Source organism: Lepidochelys kempii, chromosome 3 (assembly GCF_965140285.1).
Source record: "Lepidochelys kempii isolate rLepKem1 chromosome 3, rLepKem1.hap1, whole genome shotgun sequence".
Taxonomy (NCBI): Eukaryota; Metazoa; Chordata; order Testudines; family Cheloniidae; genus Lepidochelys; species Lepidochelys kempii.
This window is the reverse complement of record NC_136382.1, coordinates 4,354,934-4,379,509: the sequence shown is the minus strand read 5'-3', so window position 1 is coordinate 4,379,509 and position 24,576 is coordinate 4,354,934. Positions and strand designations below refer to the sequence as shown.

The following is a 24,576-nucleotide window of genomic DNA, read 5'->3' as shown; positions in this document are numbered from 1 at the left end:
TGATTCTATGGGTTTCGGCCCCACGCTTGAGATCCATGGGGGACACCAGGGCTCAGGGCTTCTGCCCCATGGGGGATTCCAGGGCTCGTGGCTTCAGCTCAGCAGCTCCACACTTCAGCCCTGCGGGGGGCACCAAGACTCTGGGTTTCACGCCACGGCTCCTGGCTTCAGCCCCTTGGGGGTGCTGGGGCTCAGGCTTCAGCTGCAGGTCCCCATGGAATCTCATACAACCCCCCCAGCCCCAGGGGCTCCTGGTTGAGAACCGCTGTCCTACAGCACGTGTGAACCAATAATCTGACCCAATTTGTATTTAGTGCCGACACGCCGGTTACCTTCCCCAGACCAGTACAAGAGCTCTGTGAAGCTCAAAAGCTTCTACTTCCCAACAGATGGTCCAACAAAAGACTTTCTCTCACCTACCTTCTCTCTTTCCTATCCTGGGACCAACACAGCTGCATCGACGCCACAAACAGTCTTAGGCTTGGCAGAATTTAATTTTTTTTTATATAGTGTCCGGGGCTAATCTCTCTGTTTTATTCTGAAGCATTTGTTGATGTTTATCAATGTAAATGTTCACAATTGTGGGAAATCACGGTGGGGAGAGGCCCGCACTTATTTAATGGTGGTCGACATTCATAATTCAAGAAGTGAAAGCTTGATAAATGGTTCAAAGACAAATTGTCAATGTCACATGTCAAAATACACATTGAAATGATCCTTGAATCAACAAAGCAAATCTGGTTTGATGGTTCATTGATGCGGCCATTTGTAACCAGCCTAATTCCAAGCTCTAAATCACTGGATTTTCACTCTAAGTGCAAGTTTTCAAGCAGCGTTTTTCTTACTTTGATGGTGTGTAAATTTTCATTGTTATCGATGAAAACATGGTTCGCTCAGTTTGTGAAATTGACGTTTGCCGACATAAATCCAACGCTTCCAAACCTGCCTATTTTATAAGGCTCCCACCACCGTGGCAGCTGAGTCCCTCATGATCTTTAAACCGAAACACATTTGCACAAATCTTTGCGGTCCTGAAATGTGAAGTAGGGCAGAGTGCTGTCACTCCTATTTTAGGGAGGGGAAACTGAGGCACAGAAAGGCTAAGTCTACAGCTCAAGTGCCTGCAGGGAATCTAGGTTGGAGTAGACTTGAACTCCTGTCTTCCAAACCCTAAGCCATCCGTCCTCTCATAATTAGCTTATGGTTTCCTTGCTCATCCTGATCACTGTATTCGCCTGCTGCCTCCTACCTTATACTTCAGGCCAGGGGCTCTCTCTCTAAGGATCTGTACAGCACCTAGCGTAACAGGACCACAATCCTGATAGATGCTCCAAGCACCACCCCAGTAAGCTGCACATATGCAGCAAACCTGAATGCAAATTGTTGAGAGTTACAGACACCGCAGAGGGAGTTCCTAAGAGAAGGAGGCTATGCGGCATGGCAGCCCGGAGAACCGACCCCTTCACCTAGCGACAGGGGTTCCTCAGTGGGGAAGGGGAGGAATTCAGCCCAGGGTTGAGGGCCAGTGCAATGCCAAGGCAGCCCCCAAGTCCCACTTCAGCCCCATAAGCAGGACTTAATTTGTGCCTCTGCCTTCCTTTGCCCCTCTCCTCAGAGCCAAATCCCCCCCGTGAGCCATTGACCAGGGATGCATTCTCCCACAGCTCTGCAAGGAAGTGCAACCCCCAGCTCCCTGTCATGGCCTCCTCATGCTTCTTACTGAGAGGAAAGAGGTGTCGGATTGGTAGCACCGCCTGCAGGAAATGGGGGTCCCTGATCCAGGGAAAGGGCCCCAGACACTGCTGTGCAGAGCATTGCATTGCAAGGGACACCCAGGACCCTCTGCTGCAGCCTCTTCTCAGGGTTTAGCTGATCGCCCTATTTGGGGTCAGGAAGGAATTTTCCTCCAGGGCAGCTTGGAAGAGGCCCTGGGGGTTTTTCACCTTCCTCTGTAGCATGGGGCACGGGTCACTTGCTGGAGGATTCTGTGCTCCTTGAAGTCTTTAAACCATGATTTGAGGACTTCAATAGCTCAGACATAGGTGAGAGGTTTATTGCAGGAGTGGGTGGGTGAAATTCTGTGGCCTGCGTTGAGCAGGAGGTCAGACCGGACGATCATAATGGTCCCTTCTGACCTTAGTATCTATGAATCCCAGGCTCTTCAAGAGCCACCCATCACCCGGTCATCGGGGCGCCTGCTGCAGGCTGTGCCCAGTGCCCCCAGGTGGCGGAGTGGGGCCGCAGCAGCAGTGACCTGTCCAGCCAAGACACACAGGGCAGAGCCTGCAGAGGTGACATGCCAACGGGGGGCATCTCTGCCAACCCAGCCAGAAGGTGCTTTGCCCCAGCATCGGCTCCAAGGATGCTAGTTTCCCCAGGCTGCACTTCCACATCATAGGAGCCAGCAGGCCCCGCATGCAGCTTCTCTACCCCTCTCGGCCCAAGTAACTCGCCCCCTCCTCTCCCCGGGGATGGGCTGGAAGTGAGCATTTCCGCAAAGCTGGAAGGTTTGGGGGATGTAACATCCACCTTAGCAGCCCTAAACATGGGCATGGCCCTCTCTGTACCACTGGCCTGCCACGCTGCCGACATGCGGGCAGCAGAGGACGTACGTAGGGGATTGCACACAGCTGGCTACCGGGAAGGAAATCAGCTTCCAGAGCTGACTGGGGCCTAGGGAGGGAGGATCCCACCTGGCATGCACTGCACCAGGGCAGATCAGCTCCTGGCCTGAGCCCCGCAAACCGAACAGGAAAGCAGGTGGACAGAGGGAGAGCAATGGGGCTGCTTTTACTCCATTGTGTAAGGGAGAAAGGTTTTGAATTTTATTGGAGGTTGGGAGGGTGTGGGGGAAGGAGGGAATGAATGAGCTGGGGAGGAGAAATGCAGAAGAGAGTGAAGAGAGAGAACCCAGGCTCCCCAGCCGTTCAGCTGGACCCTGTTCTGCAGGGTCCTGGACAAGCCTTGGGGAATTCAGAGTCACACTACTGAAGTGAGTTAAACGTTCATGAAGGAGGGTTAATACCACGGGGTCCATTGTGTTAAACATGCAAAAGTGTGCTCCTGGAGGGGGGGACACGACCCTAGTTCCTCCGGTTATCAGCCCTTTGAAGCCAGCCCCTGGGGAGAAACGCAATACAAGTCCAAACTCCATGCTCCAGGGGCCAAAGAAAAGATTTCTGGATAAATACCCTGATTTTAAACCCACGCAGGGCCTTCCTCCTGATCCAGCACAGACAGGACCTCTGGTCCATAGCAGGTCCCAAGCCTCAGGGCAGGGGTGGGAGGACCAGGCCCCATAAGCCGGGGTGCTTGGTGTGAGCTGAAGCTGTGATGAGCTAGAACCCACACGGAAACCCCTGGAGCATGGCGGTGAAGGACCCAGAGCCCATGGGGGGAGGGGGGGGAGGGAGAGACGACACGGGGGGGAGCTGGGCACGCAAGTTCCTGTGATGGTTTCTCTGCAGTGCCTTTACCTTAACCCTAACACAGGCCAGCAGAGGAAGTGCTGTACGATCGCTGTAACGCCGGCAGGCACCGGGAACCAGCTCAGAGGGGAAAGCAAGCAGGCCTGCCCGGGCAGCCTGGCCGTGCTGGGCACAACCCAGGGAAGGCAGGGAACCCTGGTCAGAAGGGAGAGAGAGGGGGCTCCACCCCAGAGCAGTAGCAGCCTGGGGGCTGAGAGCAGGTGTCCTCGCTGAAGGGGGAATACAGGCAGGGGGCTCTGAAATGTGACAACCTCCCTCCTGCGCTGGAAGGGGCAGGGAAAGCAATGAGGACGGGCACGGGGAGGTACCTCGGGGCGAGGCCCTGGGCCAGTTCAAGGACATTGAGGGACGGTGGAGCCCCGGTAAGGGCTCAGCTCTGCATGGGAGGAGGCAGGAGGGGGAAGCTGGCCAGCAGGCCCAGGCACCGCTGGGCACAACCCTGGATGCAGCAGGCAGAGGAAGCCCCAGCAGGAGGGTGAGCGATTCCGGTAAAAGGCAGACAAGGCCCAGACTTCTCCCCCGACCCCAGGCAGCTGCTGCAGAGGGGGGTCCCTGGTCTGTGCTTTACTGGTTACAGGAGACAAGGCAAGATGGGCATCATGTCCCTCCCCGGCCAGGCCACGCCTGTATCGCCCCAGCTGCAGGGCGGGTCAGGCTGCGAGCGCCCTGGCTGGGGTGAGTCCAGCAGCTTCGATCGCTCTCTGCCTGGCATGACAACCTTTCCCTCAACAGAGGGAGCAGGGCAGGAACCAGCCCGCAGGGGCGTGGTGCCTATGTACACACTGCATGCCCCAGCCCCACAGCCGATTCCAGCCAGCCCCTGCAGGGAGGACGCCATTTTGTAGAACAAAATGGCCCCCTCCACCCAGTGTGACCTTGCACACGCTGTCTGCACAAGGTCACACCCTGCACGCATGCGCGGAATGGCACATCTTCCTGCACATGGCACGGTGCGCCCCTGCCAGCCACCTGTGCTCCACTGGCCCCCGGCAGCCCAGCTCCTAGGGGCCAGCGGGCAGCATTAAAGTCCCCCAACACCACCCTGGGTGCAGCAAACAGGGCCCCACCCTGCAGACGGCTTCAGCTCTGTGCCAGGAGATGGCTGAAGCAGAGAGCTTCCAGGGGAGGGGAATAGAGACCTCCATGCATGGGAGAGTAGGCACTTGCTGGGAGATGAAAGCACCACCCCCTTCTTCCCAGCTATACAAGGCAGAAGGGAGATCCCCCGCAGATCAGGGCCCCGCCGTGCCCAGAATGCCTGGGGGCCCAGTAGAGCCAACAGAGCGGCAGGCTCGGTGTCCCAGACCGTGCCAGGGGGCTGGGGTGGGGGGAGGCGAGGGCGGGGATCTGGCATCCACGCCCCATGGGGTCCGGCTCCTCAGCTGTCCCCGTTGATGGGTGCCCTCTCCCCTCCCAGCAGATTCTCCCTCTCGGCCTCAGAGCCCACGGCACCCGCTGGGGGCCGGCGCCAGGGCAGCCTGGCAAGCAGGGGCTGGTGCAGGCCGTTGTAGAGGGCGGCGCCGGCCAGGAGGATGAGGAAACCCAGGATCTCCAGGCCGTGGAAGGTCTCCCAGCCCACGGCCAGGCTGACGGCCCAGATGACCACGGTGCGCAGGCTGTCCAGCACCATGCGGGTGGTGGCGCTGATCTCCTTGGTGACGCTGATGCCGGCGAAGTTGAAGAAGGCGATGCTGCTGATGTTGCCCACCAGGGCCAGGGCGATGAGGGGTTGGCGGCCGATCTGGCAGAAGGCATCCAGCGTGTCCTCCAGCACCTGCCGCGGGCTGCCGCTGAAGCTGCCCGCCGGGATGTAGTACATGGGGATCAACAGCAGGGACAGGATGACGAAGCCAAAGAAACCTGGGAGGGAGCAAGGCAGGGGGTGGTGATGGGGGGGCAGAAAAACCAGGCGCTGCTGGTTGGGGCTCATTCCTCAAGAGTCCCCTCCACCCCCCTTTAACATGGGGCCTTTCCTTCCCCGGGAATCCATCTGGGGCCCCTGAACGCTGGATCTGGGTTTTGTGGTGGGATGGATTTCAGGAGAAAGATGCAGTTTTTCAGAGGCTGTCCTGAGTCACGCAGGATCCAGTCACCCCCCCGCCAGGCACAAGTGAGCTGCAGGGGCGGGAAATGAACCAGAGTTTTAAGGAGACCTCCCCTGGACCCACCCTATATTCCTCCCCCTTGCTGCAGTATCCACCCCCGACGCTGTTTCAGTCACATGGAAAGCAGCCTAGCTAAAGACAGCTCTTCCAAGCACCCCCAGCCCCATTTACTGTGACTGGAGTGGTGGGTGGCAACAAAGAGACCCTTGCTCCCCTCCCGCCAGCTGCCAGTTTGCCCTTGCTGCCTGGGTGCAGACCCCGGACCCCATGTTTTCAGCGGACAGGGACACTTCAGGTGCCCCCCATAAACGCTTCAGTCCCCACAGCCTAGCGCCAGCCTCAGAGGCTGCGATGCAGGATGCCGCCTGCTGCGTCTCCCAGTGCGAGCGGCAAGGGGGCTCGGCCGCAGGCTCCCTGCTCGGAGTCAGTAGCCCAGAGCGGCCCACAGGTCACCACAGCTCCTCCACCTAGCACCCGGTATGGGGCTCCCGCCACCCAGCCCCCTCCCCCCGCTGCTACCTACCCTCCGTGCCGACGGCCCGCAGCGGGTGCACGTCGTGTTTGTAGATGAACTTCTCCTCCAGCACCATCTGAATGGCGACGATCACCTGGGCCATGATGATGAGCAGGTCACCTGGAGCGGGGCGGGGAAGAGAGAACGTGGGGGGGTCTCCAGACACAGCGACGCCCCACCCGCCGGGCGGAGTAACCGCAGCAGGGATCTATTGCATTCAGGACCCGCATTCCCGCAGCCAGTCCCACCCAGAAAAATCTATCCCCAGTGACGACCCCCTCTCAGATTCCTTCGTGGCCCTCCCAGGCTGTCTCCCCCCCCCCACGTACCTGTGATGACCTCGCTCAGCTTGTGCGTCTCGTCGCGGCTGCCGAGCATGTCCGCCAGCCCCACCACCACCAGCCCGGCCATGGTGACCAAGATCCCCAGCCACTGGCTCGGCACCAGCTTGCGGCCCAGGAAGGCCACCGAGAGCAGCCCGGTGAAGATGATCACGGCCCCGCGCAGCATCTGGAAGCTGGAGGCGCTGGTCATGTTCAGGGCTACGGCGAAGGAACGTGCTTGTGAGTGGAGCTGCCGGACCAGACACGCCTCAATCCTGACCCCCAGCTAGGCCATTCCTCCCCTCTCCCCTAGATGCACCGCAGCCCCATTGCTATTCCTGTCCTGCCAGCTGTCTCCACACCAGGCCATTACAGGAGCCCATTAAGCAAGGGGCTCACTGTTCCCCTGCAGAGTAGCACGCGGGTGGGTGACTCCTTGGGGGGAGGGATAGCTCAGTGGTTTGAGCATTGGCCTGCTAAACCCAGGGTTGTGAGTTCAATCCTTGAGGGGGCCATTTAGGGATCTAGGGCAAAAATTGGGGATTGGTCCTGCTTTGAGCAGGGGGTTGGACTAGATGACCTCCTGAGGTCCCTTCCAACCCTGATAGTCTATGATTCTATGACTACGTCGCCTTCTGGTGGCGGGAAGCCCAGAGGATAAATGCCTTTATACCAGTACAGCTTGCAGAGCATCTCCTCCAACTCAAACGCTAGAGCTCTGGTTTATCACAGCCGAGGATCCCGGTTCTAGCCCCCCAAAAGGCAGCACGATGAGGCCTTTTAAATCTGGGAGGCACGGAGGGAGCGATTGTGCCCAGCAGAATGTTTCAGCCGCGGCATCCTTCCCAGCCTGCAGTCAAGGCTTCCCCCGCTCCCCGTCCCTCCAACGGCTCCAGCCTGCGGGAGAATGCGGCTCGAGAACACAACCACCGGACGTTAAATAGGATTTAATCAGCATCAGTCTGAGCGACGTCTCCTTTGACATGCTCGCAATTAATTGTGCTTCATCCATCGCGCGTGGGAGGGTCACTGGCACAATGCCGCTCCCAGCGAGGGAGTTTTTGGGGTGACTTTCATTGGAGCTTTGGGCTCTGTGCTGAGACCTTGTGGAAAGGGCCCCTCCCCCTCTGCTCAAGGGCAGGACAGCTTGCGTTTTGTGGTGGATGGTTTTATTTCCTGATTTTAACGTGACCGAGCCAGCTGAGCAAGAACCCCTTTCCGAGCCTTCTCTCGCTGCTAGGTCCAGGAGCAGCCAGAATGAGATTTGTGCCCCTGGTTTTAAAGCCCATTTCCCCCCCAGCCTTGCCCCTTGTGTTATTTATAGCTGGCAAAGTGCACGCAACTCACAGCATTTCCCACCCACTCTGCACAGGGGTGAATGAGGATGACCCAAGGGGCAGGGCGGTGGGGAATCGGGCCCTGAGTTTCTAGGGGGGGGTTATTAAAACTGATTATTTTCATAAAGGACATCAGAACATAAGAGCTTCTTAGCCATTTGCGGACACAGGGCTTCCGTCCTCACCTTGATTGGCTGGAGGAAGGAAGTGGTCAAAGCAGATGATTTGGGGGATGGCTAGCTTAGAGGAAGGACTGTGCCAAAGTTAGGACGCTACCTTGGGAATCAGGAGGCCAGGGTTCAAATCCTAGCTCCGCCAGATTCCCTGTGCGACTGTGGGCAAGTCGCTGCCCGTCTGTGCCTCAGTTTCCCCTCTGTACACTAGAGCTAATAGCTCTGCCTCACAGAGGGGTCGCACGGAAAGCTGCACTCCAGAGTGTGAGGTGCTCAGACGTGACAGTAACGGGGCCAGATAAGTACTTAAGATAACTTCAGTTTCTGCCCACCTAGGAGAGGGCACCCCCTACAGGAAGCGGGCCTCATTCCGAGAGAAGGTGCAATCTCCGGAGAGCTGACCGGGGAACACACATTGCTCGGTGGCCTGTTGGTTTGGTGTCTCTGCAAAACAGATGAGCAATGCAGTGCTCCGGGGGGATTAACTGTGGGGCGTTAACCCCCCCAGGAAGGACCACCTGCAAAAAGGCATGACGTTCCACAGGGTTTTAAAGACAACTCCACTTGCCCCTTGCTTATCAGGTGCCCCCTTCCGCCCCCCAGGCCCGGAGCACCCAGCACTTACCCACATACATGATGCTGGTCCCGGTCATGTCGCACAGCGCCGGAGGCAGGAAGAGCAGTGGGTTGAAGGGCTGCGCGGGGGCCAGGCTGGGCTCTGCTCGCCGCCGGTCCCTGCAGACCAGGAGGTAGAAGGCAGCCAGGCAGGAGAATTCGCCCAGGAACATTCCCACGGCCTGAAACACGGACACGGCAGCTCTGTGGGGAGGCGGCTCGGCAGAGACGGGGCGCTGGTATCTCAGGGGCAGCCGCAGCTCCGCACCCAGTGACTGCTCCCCGGAGCGAGGCAGACCCGGGAAGCTCTGCCGCCCCACAGCTCCAGCCTCCCCCTCAGCTGTGCCAGTGGATCCCACAGGCCCTGGATGGCGGGACAGGCCAGAGCTTAAAACATTATACCATCAGCTGCGCAAACCTGCTGATCCGGGAAGGGGAGGAGAGATGGGGAGGTGGGGGGAGGACATGACACACACCCCCAGAATAACCCCCTCTGCTCCCCGAAAGGCGCTGCCATCAGGGCGGGCCAGGGAGGAAGCATGGTCAACAGCTGGCCTGAACCCAGCTCTGCTGAGCCCCATCTCCCCTCCCCCCGCCAGGGGGGCTGGGAGGAGAGATCTGCCACGAGCGGGGCGTGCGTGAGCCCTCCGAGTCCGCACGCCTGGTGAAAGCCACGGCCCCGTGGGGCGCCGGCCGTACCTGGAGGAAGGGATGCTGGAAGCTGTGCTCTGCAGTCCCACCGCAGCCCCCCGCGTTGAAGTTGTCAGCCCATCTGAAACCGAGACGGGGTGGGGGGGAGGGTTGCCGTTAGAATAGGAAACCTGCAGAGCGTAAATCCCGGCCCTTCCCCTTTCAACGAACCGGGGACCTGCTACAGTGACCCCAGCTACCGCTAAGCCAGGGTCCCCAAATGTTTTACCTCACGCCACCCCCCCCGTGTCCCCCCAAACCGGGGCCAGGAGCAGGGCCACGGCTCTGGGAGGGGGGGACACAGACAGGGGTAAGGGGGCTGGGGTCATAGCTAGAGGCTGAGGCCGGCAGCCAGTGCCAGCAGCCGGGATCTCGGACATGGGGCCGGCAGCAGGGACTGGGTCCAGGAGCGGAGCTGGGGGTGCTCCCTCCCTGCCCCCTGTGGGGGCTGGCCCAGGCCCCAGCTGCACCCTCCCGAATGCTCCTCCATAGGGGCGCATGCCTCCCCAGACTGGGGACCTCTGCGCTAAGTCCTGCTGGAAAACACCAGCGTTCTGAGGGTTAACAGCCGGGGCCGGAGACTCTTGCATGCAGCTACAACCGGGAGACAGCCCCTTCTGACCGACCAGATCCGCTCCGGGTCGAGCAAGACTCACTCCCACCAGCCCAGCGCAGCGCTGGCAGAGCGAGCTGGATTCTCCTCCGGCTCACGCATCCCCAAGAGCGGCGCTGCCCAACGGACACTTTTCAGAGCAGACGGGCAGCCCCCTTCCTTTAGCCTGCAGGGGAAACCAGTGCGCAGCCGTAACGGGGCAAGGTTCTTCCGCAGCTGGCGAGGAAAAGTAGTCTCTAAGTATCGCACTAGGTAGCGGAGGGATCTCTGGTATTTACCGAGGAACATGGCTCGGCCGAGGACACTTCCCCACCGGGCACGTGGAGAGCAAACTGCGCCAAGGGAGTGCTGCGTTTTAAAAATGAACAGCTCTCGGCACAGCTGCATCGCCTCGGCCCGCTTCTTACTGGGAGCGTGGTCCAGGTATTAGAGCAGGGGCCCGAGGCCCAGGACTCCTGGGTTCCAGCTTGCTCCATCAGCCCAAGCCATTATTCGCTGTTTCATGGCTGGTTGGGGAATATTTGCCTCCCAGGATGCTGGGAGGGGAGGTTATCCATCTGGAGATCTTTGGATGACAGGCGCTAAGGAGAGGACAGGCTGATCTCTGCTTCAATCATGTCTTAGCCCTGTACCGGCCCACTGAGGATTACTTAGGGCTGGCTGAAAGACAGGAGGAATTCTTTGCCCCCCACCCCCTTTTCTCATCCAATGAGATTTGTAAAGGTCTGGACAAGCTCTTGGGTTACCCCCAACCCACTGCCCTTTAGGAAAGTGCTTGAGGTCACGGAGCGGCTCACAGCATTTCATAAACAAATGAGCTTTATTCAATACCCCCCCACAGATCACGGTATATCCAGGACGGGGAAAGCGCCGTCTTCCTGTCACACAACCTGGCCTCTGCCCTGGGCAGCCTGCACGACAGAACTGAGAGGTGGAAAGTGTTTCAGGTCAAGTCCAGCTCCCTGCAAATGCAAAATCATGGCCGACCATCAAGGCCCCGGGCCCAGCACCCGGCAGTCTGGTGTCAGCAAGTTCTCTAGCAGCGTTTTTGGACTGAATTTAAAGGGATTCATCCAATCTGGGCTGTGTCCTTTGCACTATGTGTTTTGACATTATGTGTTTTAAGCTGCACCCAAGTTCTCCATGTGTTACGTGTTCTGACAACATAAACCCCACATTGCTGAAGATTAGATTGCAAGGCGGAAGGTGAGGGGTTTTTGGAGGGAACAGCTGGGGCTTTTAACAGTTTGAGTGGGTAGGAGAAACCCACCAGCTGGATGGCTTTTAAGCGATCAGCAGTGAGACAGTTGGCAATTTAAGCAGAGTTAACACATCAACCTGAAGGGGGCACTCCACCCCTCCCTTAGCGGGCGTTTCAGCCTGGCTGCCACCCCAGAAGGACTACACTGCATCCGTTTGCATTTGGAAGGCTTACCTGACAGCCATAAATACCAGACCCTTGCAATTCTGGAGCAAAGGATAGATTTTGCAACTAAGAAGCATGCTGCAGAATACACAGGGCCTGGCCTACTGGACACATACTGCTGCTTTATCTAGCCTAATATGTCACCAGGACTAGACGGACAATGAATCAGAACAGAAGGGGACTGCATTTGTCTCACTCCAGTCACCTTGGCTGCCCAGATTTCTGTTCCTAGAGAATAAGTCCAACTTTTCAGGCGGGATCACTAGGCTGGAGCTGTTCCAGTTAGTCTGGGCCAGTGATGCTCAGGGCTCTCTTTGATGGGAGCCGTTGGGCGTGCTTCACAGGCTTGCAGATTTGGGGAAGCGGTTAAGAGCAGCAGCGTGCACAGTCCAGCCGGGGAACAAAGGGAAGAGCCTTGCTTTGAGAAGCTGTCAGAGCTCTAGCTGCGTAGGCAAGCCACAGAACACTGTCTGAGCAAAGTCAGGGGTTCAAGTCCCCCATGGCCATGACACCCACCCAGAATGACAGTGCAGTATCAGGGACACCTCCCAGCAGTGGGCAACACAGTGCCCCACGTACCCACACTGCTGTCGGTGATTTGGAGACTGACTGCAGCTGGGCCGCCCTCTCCAGCCCTCACTTCTGGGGCAGGTTGGCAGAGGGGCCATTGCCTCAGGGGACCGACGTCTCTGCAGTTCACACTCAGCGGGGAACGCTTGCCCCGTCCCAGGAATATTTTCAAGAGTTTTGAATTTTTTACCATCCCGAATTGGAACCGCAACAAAGATCTTGACGTCTGTGGCCGAACGAGCTGTCAGAAGATTTTTGTTTGGGTCAAGCCAAGTGTTTCATTTTGATCGTCTCTCTTTTTTCTTTTCAGCCTAGCAAGCTTACGTTCTGAAAAGAAGTCACTTTGAACTGGAAAACTTGCCACGTTTCTCCCAAGTTGGGAGATTCGTCCAAACCAGCCCCATCTTGTGAACCCTTTCTGCTTTGACAAATTAGCATTTTTGGGGGACAAAAAGGGATTTGTCAGGGATTTGTCAAAGAGTTCCCAGCCAGTGTTACAGTTTACAAAACTCCTGACATGCAGCCAAGATAAAGCGCTCTTTGGAGACCACCCCAGCAGCAGATACTTCCCAGGAGGGAAAAGGTTGCTTTCAAAGGGGCCTGCAGACACAAGGGCTGTCACGTGGCCAGTCGTTGTACAGACTCGCCTGCAAGCCCAGTGGTGAGCACAAAGCTTTAAGTTTCCTGGCACCAATTCCAGCCCCACCCTGGCAGGGAGTGACAGTGAGGCGAACCGGACACCTCTATGTAACAGACAGAGTAAGAGAGCACTGGCCCCTGGGAATCAGATGTCAGCTCCGCATTAATCTTCACTAGATCAGCCATGGTTGCGGGGAAAGAGAGATGCCTAGTGAGAGCCGGGGATCCCTCCAACCAGGGAGCAGCACCTCCTTTGCAGACAGGTGATCCTGTGCATGCGGAGATAGGAATGGCGGGGCAGCCCTTGGGGAGGTGAAGGCTGAGCCAGCTGTCCAGCCGCCTCCCATCCCCTTGCCCCGCAACATTAACCCATCTGGAGGCAGGTTTCTGCATCCAGCAGCGACAGGCTAGCAAGAGAGAGGGGCCCCTCCTCTGCCCCAGTGTGTCCAAGCCATGGGGCCAGCTCCAGCCCAGCACTGCTTGCCCAAGGGCAGCTTTCAGAACAGCACCATCGGCCGCCCGGGGGGTTTGCATCAGCTGCTGGCAGGGGACAGGAAGGGGAGAGCGTTCTACCCCTACGAACGGCACTGCCTTTGCCCCGGCTGCGAGACGGGCGGAGGCTGATCCTGGGCCCAATTCCCCCTGCCCTGCCCCTTCACACCCATGTTACGCAGGCGCCAGGCAAGGAGAGACAAGGGCCTGTGATTAGCTTCCTTCCCCAATCACGCTCGTTCTATGCCACATCCTCGCTCAGCTGCCAGCAGGCGCGCTGCTCAGCGGGAGCTGCCGGCCCAGCATCCAGTTCCGCCAAACCAGAGAGGGAACAGCGACGGGGTCTAGGCACCAGCTCTGGATGCCAGCCACTCCTCACGTGACAGATCAGAATCCTGGCCGCAGCGACTTCTCTGCCTTGGAAAGACGCAGGGCTGAGCCGGTCTTACGTTCGAGGCTCCACCGGCCCCGTGCTTCAAGCCGATGGTCTCCCTTGCCCCTCCAATACTGGCACAATCACCTCCACCCCAGAGGTGGCTGCAATTCAGACCCAAGGTCTCACCAACTAGCTTCCTATCCTCTGATCGGACGTGCTTTCGGGTCTGCCTCTGCGGGACTCCTAATTTGTTCCTAGACGATGACGGCCAGGGGAGGTGGGTGACTGGGTCTAGGGATGGATCTGTCTCGCCAGCAGTTTAACTAGTTCCCATGTGCGCCTAACACCTCACCCCCACCCCCCAGACACCCACACATCAGAGAGCCAACATGAACCCGGCTAGCTTAGCTGAGGAATTCACAAGGTCAGTCCCCAGGTAATTACACAGAGGTGAGAGCTCCAGGGGAGGTTCAGGGATGGATAGCCTGTTCTCAGAAGTGCGGAGCAGAACGGGGATGCAAAGTGCTACCTGGGGAAGGGAAGTTTGATATGTGGGGAAAGGGGGTGTTTCCAGGGCTTTGTTCTCAGACCCCCGAGCTGCTGAGAAGAGCCGAGTTTGAAGCCTGAGAAGCCAAGGCCCCCGTTTCCACAAAACAAGGGGAGTAACCAGTGGCAGGGCAAACACACTGCTCCAGGCTTCCAGCCTCTCCATCTTCTCCGCCCCCCTTCCCCGATCTTTAAGCGCCCATGATTTGCCACACACGTGTCCACCCTTCATAGGGGCAGAGCTGCTCACAAAGTGCCCGTGGCACACACACACGCCGTCTGCTGTAGTGGATGCTGGTTACTCGCTGTCGCGCTGCCTGGAGCGGCTCGCGACCGTGAGTGCCCACCTCCGGGCAGACTGTCAGAAAAGAGGGCAGACACCCCAAACGGGTGGGGTGGTCTATAATCAGATTTCCCCAAGAGAATGTGAACTCCTGGGTCACTAGACCAGTCTTACCACGGAGTCACAGACACTCCCCTTGGCCTCTCCAGTCTTTCTCGCCACGCAGACAAACTGGTCTTCGTGATCAGTGGTCGCTTACGTCAAAAAGCGCACCGCATCAGGTTGCTCCCAGTCCCAAGATACCAGTCATTTACCCCCATCAATTGGTACCACAAATCTTACACCAAAGACTACTCGAGAACTGGCTACCAGTGTTAACTAACTAATGATTTATTAGCAAAGAAAAAGTGAGTTATTGAGGGGCTAAAGCAGGTAAAATATATGCACAGGTGAGTCAGAGTCTATCATTCCAAATGGTAGCGGAGATGTAGCAATCTGCCAGTTTCCCCAAAGTCTCTCAGAGCTACCCAGAATAACCCTGGGGATCTCCCTCGTCTGGTGCGCCGTTAGAATCCAGACAGCCCAGAGACAAGGATCTTTCCCTGAATCCACACTTCTGTCTTCTTCTCCCAGAAAACAAGCTGCCAGGGTCACTACCCATGGGTGGGCTCTGAGGACAGAGAGTGAGAAATGCATCTAGAGTCTTCTCTCCGATCACCACACACAATGGCCACTTGCTTTGAAAGTGACATTTCCTGCTAAAGTTCCTCATTTGCATTCTCGAGGCTCTCTCTCCCCATCGAGGGCTTATTAAGGCTGCGTCTACACTACACAGCGTTTAGTGACGTGGCTGTGTCCGAGCCGCTAAAAGCCGCGCAGTGTAGCCACTGTCTGTCGGCTCTCCTGCCGACAAAACTCTTCCACCCGCCATGAGCAGCATTTGCACTCTCCTGCCGACCACGCGCTGTTCACACTGGGACCGTGGCGGCAAAACTTGTGTCTTTTTGGGCGGGAGGGGAGGTGTTGGGTTTAACTCCTCTGAAAGACCACCGTTTGGTCGTTCAATTGCCAGTGTAGACACAGCCTCAGTGACGGGGTACACGCAGTGGAAACGTTCGCTGCTCCATTATAGCGGGAGACAGACAAGTGAAAACGCTGCAGGCATAGGAACCGACTCCACGGATACGCCAGGGCTGGAGCACCTGTAACCCACACACCTCTGGGCGTGGTGCTCTGTCCCATCTAGTGGCACCAAGACCACTTCGAGATTAATGAGTCTGCTTTACAGCCTTAGCGAAGAGCCACATGGCTTTCAGCTCATGCAGGAGAGACTCACACATTTAGTTCCTGAGGTCCCAGGTTCAATCCCTCCTGCCTGCCAACGACCGAGGTCTGTTGGTGTTACACACACATGGAAAGGCAGCCACGTTTCCGCCCCCCCCCCCCCGCGCCTGCTGCAATCAGCTGTTCCGTGGTGCGTGTGAGGGAGGGAAGGAGCAGGGACGGGGCACGCTCAGGGGAGGTGGTGGGAAGAGGCAGGGTGGGGCCTGGGGCAGGGGTGGGAAGAGGTGGGGCTGGGCAGGGCCGAGCACCCTCCGGGTTAGGTTGGAGAGGAAATCAGCACCTATGAACGCAGGTAACATCCCACTAGTTTTCAGGAAGTTTAAACACCAAACACAAGCACTTTGAGCTCATAGACAAGTGACTCGACCTGGCTTCCACCTATGCATCTGTCAGCACCCAGCGAGGCCGGGGCTTCGGCATGAGCGGGCACCTAGTCTGCCAGCGTCGCACTGGCAATGCTGATGAAGACAGCTTTCGAGTATTAGCAACGGTCCCCTGAGCACCGATCCCGTCGCACGGACTTTAACAGGAGTTAGCTATTAGCAGGGTGGATAAAAATCAATGATTTTTTTAAAAAAATCTGTTTTTTATTTAAATCGGATTTTTTTGATAAAAAGGTTTTTTCCTCAAAAATCAATCTAAAGATAGTTTTAATTAAGATACATTATAGCTCAAAGATCTCATCATGGAATAGGGATTATACATTCTAATTCTATAGTATGAGACAATATATTCATGTCACGTTTAAGAAAAGTTTTGTAAATGAGTTCCAAAACTTTGTGGATTAGGGACCCAATCTTATGGGGTTCCAGGGGCTTCTGTAGAGATTATTTAGGTTAATTTTTCTATCTACCCAATGGGAGTCAGTGCTCAGTCTAGAAAATACCACCAGAGATGCTTAGTTTTGCAGTTCTCAAACTGTGGATTTGTGTCTCCAGAGATAAGATACTTGTTAACAGCAAAAATTATTTTAAATAAATAAATAAATATATAGAGGTGAGAAATTGTTAAATAAAACAATTGAAATGTCTGTCTGGTGATGTTCTCCTCCTAATACAGCCTGGCAAGAAAGTCCTCCAAATATTAAAGATTAACCTTTTGAATTGGAGATAGTTCACCTCCCAATGACTTCCTCAATATCTGCTTCAATTATCTTTGGTAAATGAAATAACCAAACAATCATTTTCTGATATAGCTGTAAAACTCATCTGAAAAGTTTTCAAAATAAAACATCAAAATTAAAAGTGTGTAGTGTGTCCCTTCTAAAAATGAAACCTACATCTATCTCTGAGTTGTGAAGAATATGTATTGAGGTTATAACAACCAACAAGAAGGCACTTTTATGTAGAAATCCATGATTAAATCGAGTCTTTCTGACTAGTGATTTAAATCAAATCCACCCTGGATATTAGCAACGTTTTGGAGCAGGGAGAGGTACCATGCAGGCCCACAGGCCCCCCTTCCCCATTGAAAGCCCCAGCTGCAGGCAGATTTGTAGGGCTGCAAAGGAAGGAAGCCCTGGGACATGTCAAGCCCAGGCCCCTAAGCTGCAGCCAGGGTTTTCCATGGAGAGCAGGATGCTGGGAGTTCATGGGGCTGCACGGAACCCCTCCCTGGACTCTACCTTGGATCCTGCTTCCCGTGGCCCTGGCTGCAGGCAGGTTTGTAGGGCTGCAGCCAGGGAAGCAAGCCCTGGGACATGCCAAGCCCAAGAGGCCAGGTGCCAGGGCAGGACACAACCCAGAGAAAACAAGAAGAGGTACCATGCAGTTCCACATTCCCCAGTACTCCGTCCCCAGTGGAAAGCCCCAGTATCCAGGCTGCAGGGCCCCCTCCCTGCTGCCCGACCCACTGGCCTCCCCTCCCACGCCGCAGGGGCGGGACTCCTGTGTTACCTCCTGTGCAGGTGGCGGGCCCCTTGCCACCCCAATCTGCTGTCCCAGGCACGGGCCTTTCACTCCTCAGCAACTTCCGGCTAACACACTTCCCGGGGAACAGAGAGTTTGAGACTAACCGGCACCCACCGTACGTCACAGAAACAAAGGGATTTCGACGCAGTTTCCCAAACAGGAAAAAGTCAAAACCGTTGTATATGAAAGTGAAAGGGCTCAAAAGCGGGTTTGACTGCTCCCAAGAGGAAATATTTTGGAATTTCCATCGTGTGGGAACATTTTTTTTTGTTCTGACTCTAAAGTTTTTTTTTTGTTCCAAATATCACAACATCCCCAGGCGTGGCCATTCCGGTTCCCAACCTGTGCAACATATGGGGGGCTACTGCCACGTACAGAGGCCACCATAAGTCTCCCAGCCTCAATCAGTCCAACGCACTCTGGATGTAAGTACAACCCCTATCAGATCAGCAACTGTGACGAAGCAGGACTGTTCTTAACGTTTCCTCTGAATAGAGTGGGGGTGCCTCAGTTTCCCCTAGGCAGTTCTTAGGTATCTAGGGGGTGGGATAAGGGTGTATGATCGTTGCAGAGCCCTAGAGGGCAGGTATGTGCAGGGGTCTGGACACAGAGAATGGCCGACACCCTGTTTCCTGGCAACTGATGGCCTGGGCCCTTCCCCGCCTGCAAGGTGAGAGCTAAAGGGTTGGAGAACAAAGGAATCCGGTGACCTCCTGGCCCGGGAAAGGGACAAAGCCCAGAGGAGGGGGGGCTGGAGAGAGTTTCAGTTTGGGGCTGGCTGGGGACATGGAGTGAAGTGCAGACATGGTTGTCTGGCTCACTGCCCCCCAAAATGGACCCAGCTGAGGGGTCCTGTTCTCTGCACCTACAAGCTCTGTTTTAGACCATGTTCCTGTCGTCTAATAAACCTTCTGTTTTACTGGCTGGCTAAGAGTCACGTCTGACTGCGGAGTTGGAGGGCAAGACCCTCTGGCTTCCCCCGGAACCCGCCTGGGTGGACTCGCTGTGGGAAGCGCACGGAGGGGCAGAGGAGGCTGAATGCTCCGAGGTCAGACCCAGGAAGGTGGGAGCTGTGTGTCCTGAAGACCGGCTGCTCCCCAAGAGGAGACTTCCCCAGAGTCCTGACTGGCTTCGTAGGGAGCAGTTCCAGAGCATCGCCCAGGGACTCCGTGACAGCAACGGCCTTGAGCCACTTGTGCCACCGGCCTGAATTTAAAAATCGACCACGCAAATTAAATTGCCCGTGGATTCAAGGTCACTTCTAACCGGGGTGGGGAAATCAGGAGAGGCAAAGCTGAGTTTTGTTGGAGAAGCAGAGAGCATGGGTTGCATCTTGCACCACGAGTGTAGGTAGCATCTGTGCCATGCTTTGAGCACCAGGAAAGATGTGTTAAAATGCAACCTCAAAGCTCAGCAGGAAAAGCTAGAGGGACCGGAGGTCACAACCCAGACAGTCACGAAGTAGGGCAGGGGGCGTGTGACGGAAGGCGCCCCGGTATGTCACAGAGTGGAAGCCGCTTTCTTGACTTTGCTCACGTCTTTCACGCTAAGTCAGCAGAGTTTCTGCACAAGTCAGGGCAGAGCCTGACCTCACCTGCCACATGACCAGACACCCATCAACCCCGCCAGCTGACCACCACACTGACTCAGCTCTGCATTTCGCAAGAGGCATACAAAACGGTTAATCAGAGGTTTCTGTTGAGACGCTTGCCAAGGCAGGGGCTCAGGAGATGTGGGGTCGCTTCCTGGGCCACCTTGGGCAAGTTGCTTTAATTTCCCCATGACTCAGTTTCCGCATCTGCGATTTCATTCATTGCGGCAAAGCGCTCGGATACAACAAAGACGGGGTAGACAACGCTCGGAGCTAGCGCTCCGCCCCCCTACTCGCCTGAGGGCGCAAGAAGCCGGGAGATCAGAGCTGGCTTCCTATCCCTCTCCCCATGCAGGCTTTGCAGGAAGGGAAGAGGGCAAATCCCCACTCTCAGCTCTTTCACTGGCTGCAGAGGGAAAGGAAGCCCCATTTCTAACCAACTGCATGTCCTTGGCTTTATAGCACTGCAACCTGTGCAAGGCCTAGAAACCAGAAGCAACTTAACAGCGAGTTTACACACAGCCCCACGGCAGGAATTAGCTCCAGCTTGGTGAAGAGTCAAGTCCCATAGGTGGGACCAGCCCATGGACAGATGCATAAGTTGTAGCTGTCGGGCCGAACAGGTGCAGCTGTGTGGGCCGGGCTAGGAGATCTCAGCGCATACTTGATTGGCAGTGGCCTGGCATTTTGGGGGCAGGGAGAGAAATGGGTGGAAGAAATCTCCCCTCCCCATATGGTGCAGCGCTGCCCAGCAAGGGATATTACGACTTCCCTTGCAGAGCGGGGCATTGCCACCCTCAGAGGAGGGACTGTTCCGTTTCCGGGCGCTATTCCTCACGCTGAGCCACCTTATGAAAGGAGAACCCCAACCCGGACAGGATTCGACCTCGGCAACAGGTTAACTCACTTTGCTGTGCCTGGCGGGGGGCTGTTCCCGGCTGACCTTCAGAGCATTAGCTCCGCATCAAAGGCCCGTGGCTCCGTGCCCCATTACTCCAGGGCCAGAGCCGGGCTCCCCGCCGAGAGCCTTCTGGAGCCGAAAGCACGGGACACACACATGCCAGTGGGTTAAGCGCTGGCCACACACGGCGCAGCAGGTGGAGAACTGAGGCACGGAATGGGCCGTGTCCACACGCACAGCAGCAGGACCTTAACCCCACCGGGGTAGTGACAGGGTTACAACCCCCCCTCAACATGGAGCAAAGGGCCCATCCCACCGCAGCTCCCCCCATGGGAAGGGAGGGCCATTCCCCCAGCTCCCCTAACCCTGCTCCCAGGAGAAATAGGGTCCCTTCAACACCCAGCCTCCCCCCATTTACTGAGGGCTGGAGGGAGACCGAGGGCCCCGCCAGGGGAGCCCCGATCACCCAGATCAGAGCCTATCTCCTGCCCTCCCCACCAGACAGACCAGGGGGGAGCCCACAGAAAACACCCCCTATCTCTTTGCACCCCGCGTTGCTCCCCGGGACCCGGGGACAGGGCCCCCCCCGCCAGCAGCGCCCCCCGCGTTGCTCCCCGGGGGCAGGGCCCCCCCCCTCCAGCAGCGCCCCCCGCGTTGCTCCCCGGGGGCAGGGCCCTCCCTCTCCAGCAGCGCCCCCCGCGGGCAGGGCCCCCCCCGCCAGCAGCGCCCCCCGCGTTGCTCCCCGGGACCCGGGGGCAGGGCCCCCCCCGCCAGCAGCGCCCCCCGCGGGCAGGGCCCCCCCCGCCAGCAGCGCCCCCCGCGTTGCTCCCCGGGGGCAGGGCCCCCCCCCTCCAGCAGCGCCCCCCGCAGGCAGGGCCCCCCCCCGCCAGCAGCGCCCCCCGCGTTGCTCCCCGGGGGCAGGGCCCCCCCCCAGCAGCGCCCCCCGCGGGCAGGGCCCCCCCCGCCAGCAGCGCCCCCCGCGTTGCTCCCCGGGACCCGGGGGCAGGGCCCCCCCCGCCAGCAGCGCCCCCCGCGGGCAGGGCCCCCCCCGCCAGCAGCGCCCCCCGCGTTGCTCCCCGGGGGCAGGGCCCCCCCCCAGCAGCGCCCCCCGCGGGCAGGGCCCCCCCCGCCAGCAGCGCCCCCCGCGTTGCTCCCCGGGGGCAGGGCCCCCCCCCAGCAGCGCCCCCCGCGGGCAGGGCCCCCCCCCGCCAGCAGCGCCCCCCGCGTTGCTCCCCGGGACCCGGGGGCAGGGCCCCCCCCCCGCCAGCAGCGCCCCCCGCGTTGCTCCCCGGGACCCGGGGGCAGGGCCCCCCCCCGCCAGCAGCGCCCCCCGCGTTGCTCCCCGGGACCCGGGGGCAGGGCCCCCCCCCCCTCCAGCAGCGCCCCCCGCGTTGCTCCCCGGGACCCGGGGGCAGGGCCCCCCCCCCCTCCAGCAGCGCCCCCCCCAGCAGCGCCCCCCGCGTTGCTCCCCGGGACCCGGGGGCAGGGCCCCCCCCCGCCAGCAGCGCCCCCCGCGTTGCTCCCCGGGACCCGGGGGCAGGGCCCCCCCCCGCCAGCAGCGCCCCCCCCCTCCAGCAGCGCCCCCCGCGTTGCTCCCCGGGACCCGGGGGCAGGGCCCCCCCCTCCAGCAGCGCCCCCCCCAGCAGCGCCCCCCGCCTTGCTCCCCGGGACCCGGGGGCAGGGCCCCCCCCCCGCCAGCAGCGCCCCCCCCCGCCAGCAGCGCCCCCCGCGTTGCTCCCCGGAACCCGGGGGCAGGGCCCCCCCCCTCCAGCAGCGCCCCCCGCGTTGCTCCCCGGGACCCGGGGGCAGGGCCCCCCCCAAGCTACGCTCCCGCTCCGCGGCGACTCACTTGGCCGAGAGGGTGTTGATGGAGCCGGTGGCCAGCATGAGCCCGGCCAGGGAGAGCTGGTACCGGGTCCAGGCCATGCTGCGGCGCCGGGCTCGCTCCCCCCGCCGCCCGGGCCCGCCGCGGCAGCTCCAGGGGCGGAGCGAGCCCCGGGCGGGGGAAGAGGAGTCGGAGGAAGGGAGGTCACATGACCGCAGTCAGCTGAGAGAACCAGCCCAGGCCCCTTTTTGCAACCTGACCCCCCTCCCCCTCCCCCACCCGTGGGGGGGGGGGGCCCGATCCTCGCCCGGCCCCACCGAGCAGCGGGGCTGGGGCCAGGGGCTGCCCGGCCGCAAGCCCTGGGATGGACTGGAGCAGGCTCGGGCCCCCCGGGCTGCCCCCCGTGGGGCAGGGCAGCAGGCAGGGCTTGGGGGGCTCTGAGCCGGGGAACCGTGCCCCACGGCCGGGGGGCGCAAACCTGCCAGGGCTCAGGTGGAAGGGGTGGGGGGTTGGCAGGCAAGGCTGTGCCAAGGAGAGACGGCGCCAAGGCAAGATCCAGGAAACAGGCCTCGCCTTGCCGGGCGTCTACAAGGTGGTGGGACCCGCCCTGGCTGCGTTTTCTGGCGGCTTCCTGGCAAGGGGTGACAGTAACTTCTGTGCAGATGGTTGTTGACCCAACAGAGCAAATCTCACCCCGTCACGGCTCTACCCAGCCCAGTAACGTGGACAGATCCCGAGGCCAGACCACTGTGATCATGTAGCCTGACCCCCTGGGTAACCCAGGCCAGAGACCTGCCCCACAATAATCCCTAGAGCAGCTGATCTTTTAGAAAAACAGCTGGTCTTGATTCTAAAAATTGCCAGTGATGGAGACTCCACCAGGCCCTGGGGTAAATTGTTCCAATGGTTAATTACTCTCACTCTGACAAATGTACGCCTTACAGTGTTTCCCTCTGAATTTGTCCATCTGCAGCCATTGGATCGTGTTAGATCTTTCTCCGCTAGATTGAAGAGCCCTTTCTTAACACAAATATTTGTTCCCCATGTAGGTAAATAGAGACTGTGAGCGAGTCATGCTGTAACCTCTTTGTTAAGCTAAATAGATGGAGCTCCTTGATGTTGTCATTACAAGGCAGGTTTTCCAGTCCTTTAATCATTCTCAGGGCTGTTCTCTGAACTGTCTCCAATTAATAAACCTTCTTCTTGAACTGTGGACACCCAGAACTGGACACAGGATTCCAGCAGCGGTCGCCCCAGTCCCAAACCCAGAGACAAAATGACCTCTCTGTTCAAGATCCCCCGTTTATGCATTAGCTCTTTTGCACTGGAAACTCATGTTTAGCTGATTATCCATGACCCCCCAAATCTTTTTCAGTCCCTGCTTCCCAGGATTGAGTCCCCCATCCTGTAAGTGCAGCGTGCACTCTTTGTTCCCAGACGTACATGTTTACATTTAGCAGCTTACTAAGTGATCCAGATCTCTCTGTATCAGTGACCTGTCCTCTTAAGTATTTACCACTCTCGCAATCTTTGTGTCATCTGCAGACTTTACAGTGATGATTTCATGTTTTCTTTCCGTTCATTGATAAAAATGCTAAATATAGGGCCAAGAACTGATCCCTGTGGGACCCCTCTAGAAACACACCCAGTCAGTGATGATTGCCTATTTACAATTATATTTTGACACCTATCACTTAGCCAGTTTTAATCCATGTAATGTGTGCCATGTTAATTTGGTATCATTCTAGTTTTATAATCAAAATGTGATGTGGTACCAAGTTAAATGCCTTACAGAAGTCCAAGTATATTACATCAGCCTTATTACCCTTATCAATTCAACTTGTAATCTCATAAAAAAGATCTCACATTAGTTTGACAGGATCTATTTTCCATAAACCCATATTGATTGTCATTAATTACATCCTCCTCCTTTAATTCTTTAGCAACTGAGTTCCATACCCGTTGGTCTATTGTCTTGCCTGGGATCCGTGTCAAGCTGACATGCCTATAACTACCTCAGGCATCCTATTTACCCTTGTAAAATAGTGGCACAATGCTAGCTTTCTCGCAGTCTTCTGGCACTTTCCCAATGTTCCAGGACTCATTGAATATCAGCAGTCATGGCCTAGCAAGCTCATCAGCCAGCTCTTTGAAAACTCTTGAAAGCAATTTATCTGGACCATATCTTCCAGAAAGGCATTCAGTCTTGATATGAAGACATCAGACTTCCTTTGTTTGTTCCAGGGACCATCACAGTCCTGTAACCTGGCTGCCATCTTTGGCTCAGACCTCTCTGTAGGCCCTCACATCCAGACTATCTCTAAATCTTGCTGGTTTTTTTCTGCATCACATCTCTACGGTTTGGCCTTTCCTATCCATGCCCACAGCTGCACTTCTCATCCCAGCTCATCCTCTGGCACCTTGGTTGCTGCAACAGCCTCCTCTCTGGTCTTGACAGACGCAAGCTTGCCCTGCTCTGGTCCATTCAGAATACTGCTGCCAAAATCATTTCCCCGGCCCATCGCTTTGCAGCCCTCCATTGGCTCCCCTTTCTCTAGCATACCTTCCTGGCCAATCCTCACCTACCTCTCATCTCATTCACTGCTGAGATATTGACTACCAGCTAGGTTCAGAAAAGGGCCACACAAATGTTGAGGGGGATGGAACAGCTTCCACCTGAGGGGAGATTAATAAGACTGGGACTTTTCAGCTTGGAAAAGAGACGACTAAGATGGGATGATTGAGGTCTATAAAATCATGAGTGGTGTGGAGAAAGTGAATAGGGAAATGTTATTTACTCCTTCTCATAACACAA

General features: G+C 57.5%; 1 protein-coding gene across 1 annotated transcript; it reads right to left on the bottom strand.

Annotated features, from left to right (window-relative positions):
* Positions 1-486: 486 nt before the first annotated feature.
* Positions 487-21,959, bottom strand: SLC35F6 (solute carrier family 35 member F6). Its single transcript, XM_073335519.2, has 6 exons — positions 21,786-21,959; positions 9,255-9,327; positions 8,566-8,737; positions 6,437-6,649; positions 6,117-6,227; positions 487-5,348 (listed from the first exon to the last, which is right to left on the bottom strand). The coding sequence occupies exons 1-6, from the start codon at positions 21,860-21,862 to the stop codon at positions 4,867-4,869; spliced, it is 1,128 nt and encodes a 375-aa protein (XP_073191620.1). The 5' UTR covers positions 21,863-21,959; the 3' UTR covers positions 487-4,866.
* Positions 21,960-24,576: the final 2,617 nt, after the last annotated feature.

Excerpts from the sequence above, each read along its gene's own strand:
- SLC35F6 (XM_073335519.2), bottom strand. The coding sequence starts at position 21,862 with ATGGCCTGGACCCGGTACCAGCTCTCCCTGGCCGGGCTCATGCTGGCC. Across the intron at positions 9,328-21,785 it reads ATCAACACCCTCTCGGCCAA|ATGGGCTGACAACTTCAACG; the intron begins GTGAGTCGCCGC and ends TCTCGGTTTCAG. Across the intron at positions 6,650-8,565 it reads GACCAGCATCATGTATGTGG|CCCTGAACATGACCAGCGCC; the intron begins GTAAGTGCTGGG and ends CCTTCGCCGTAG.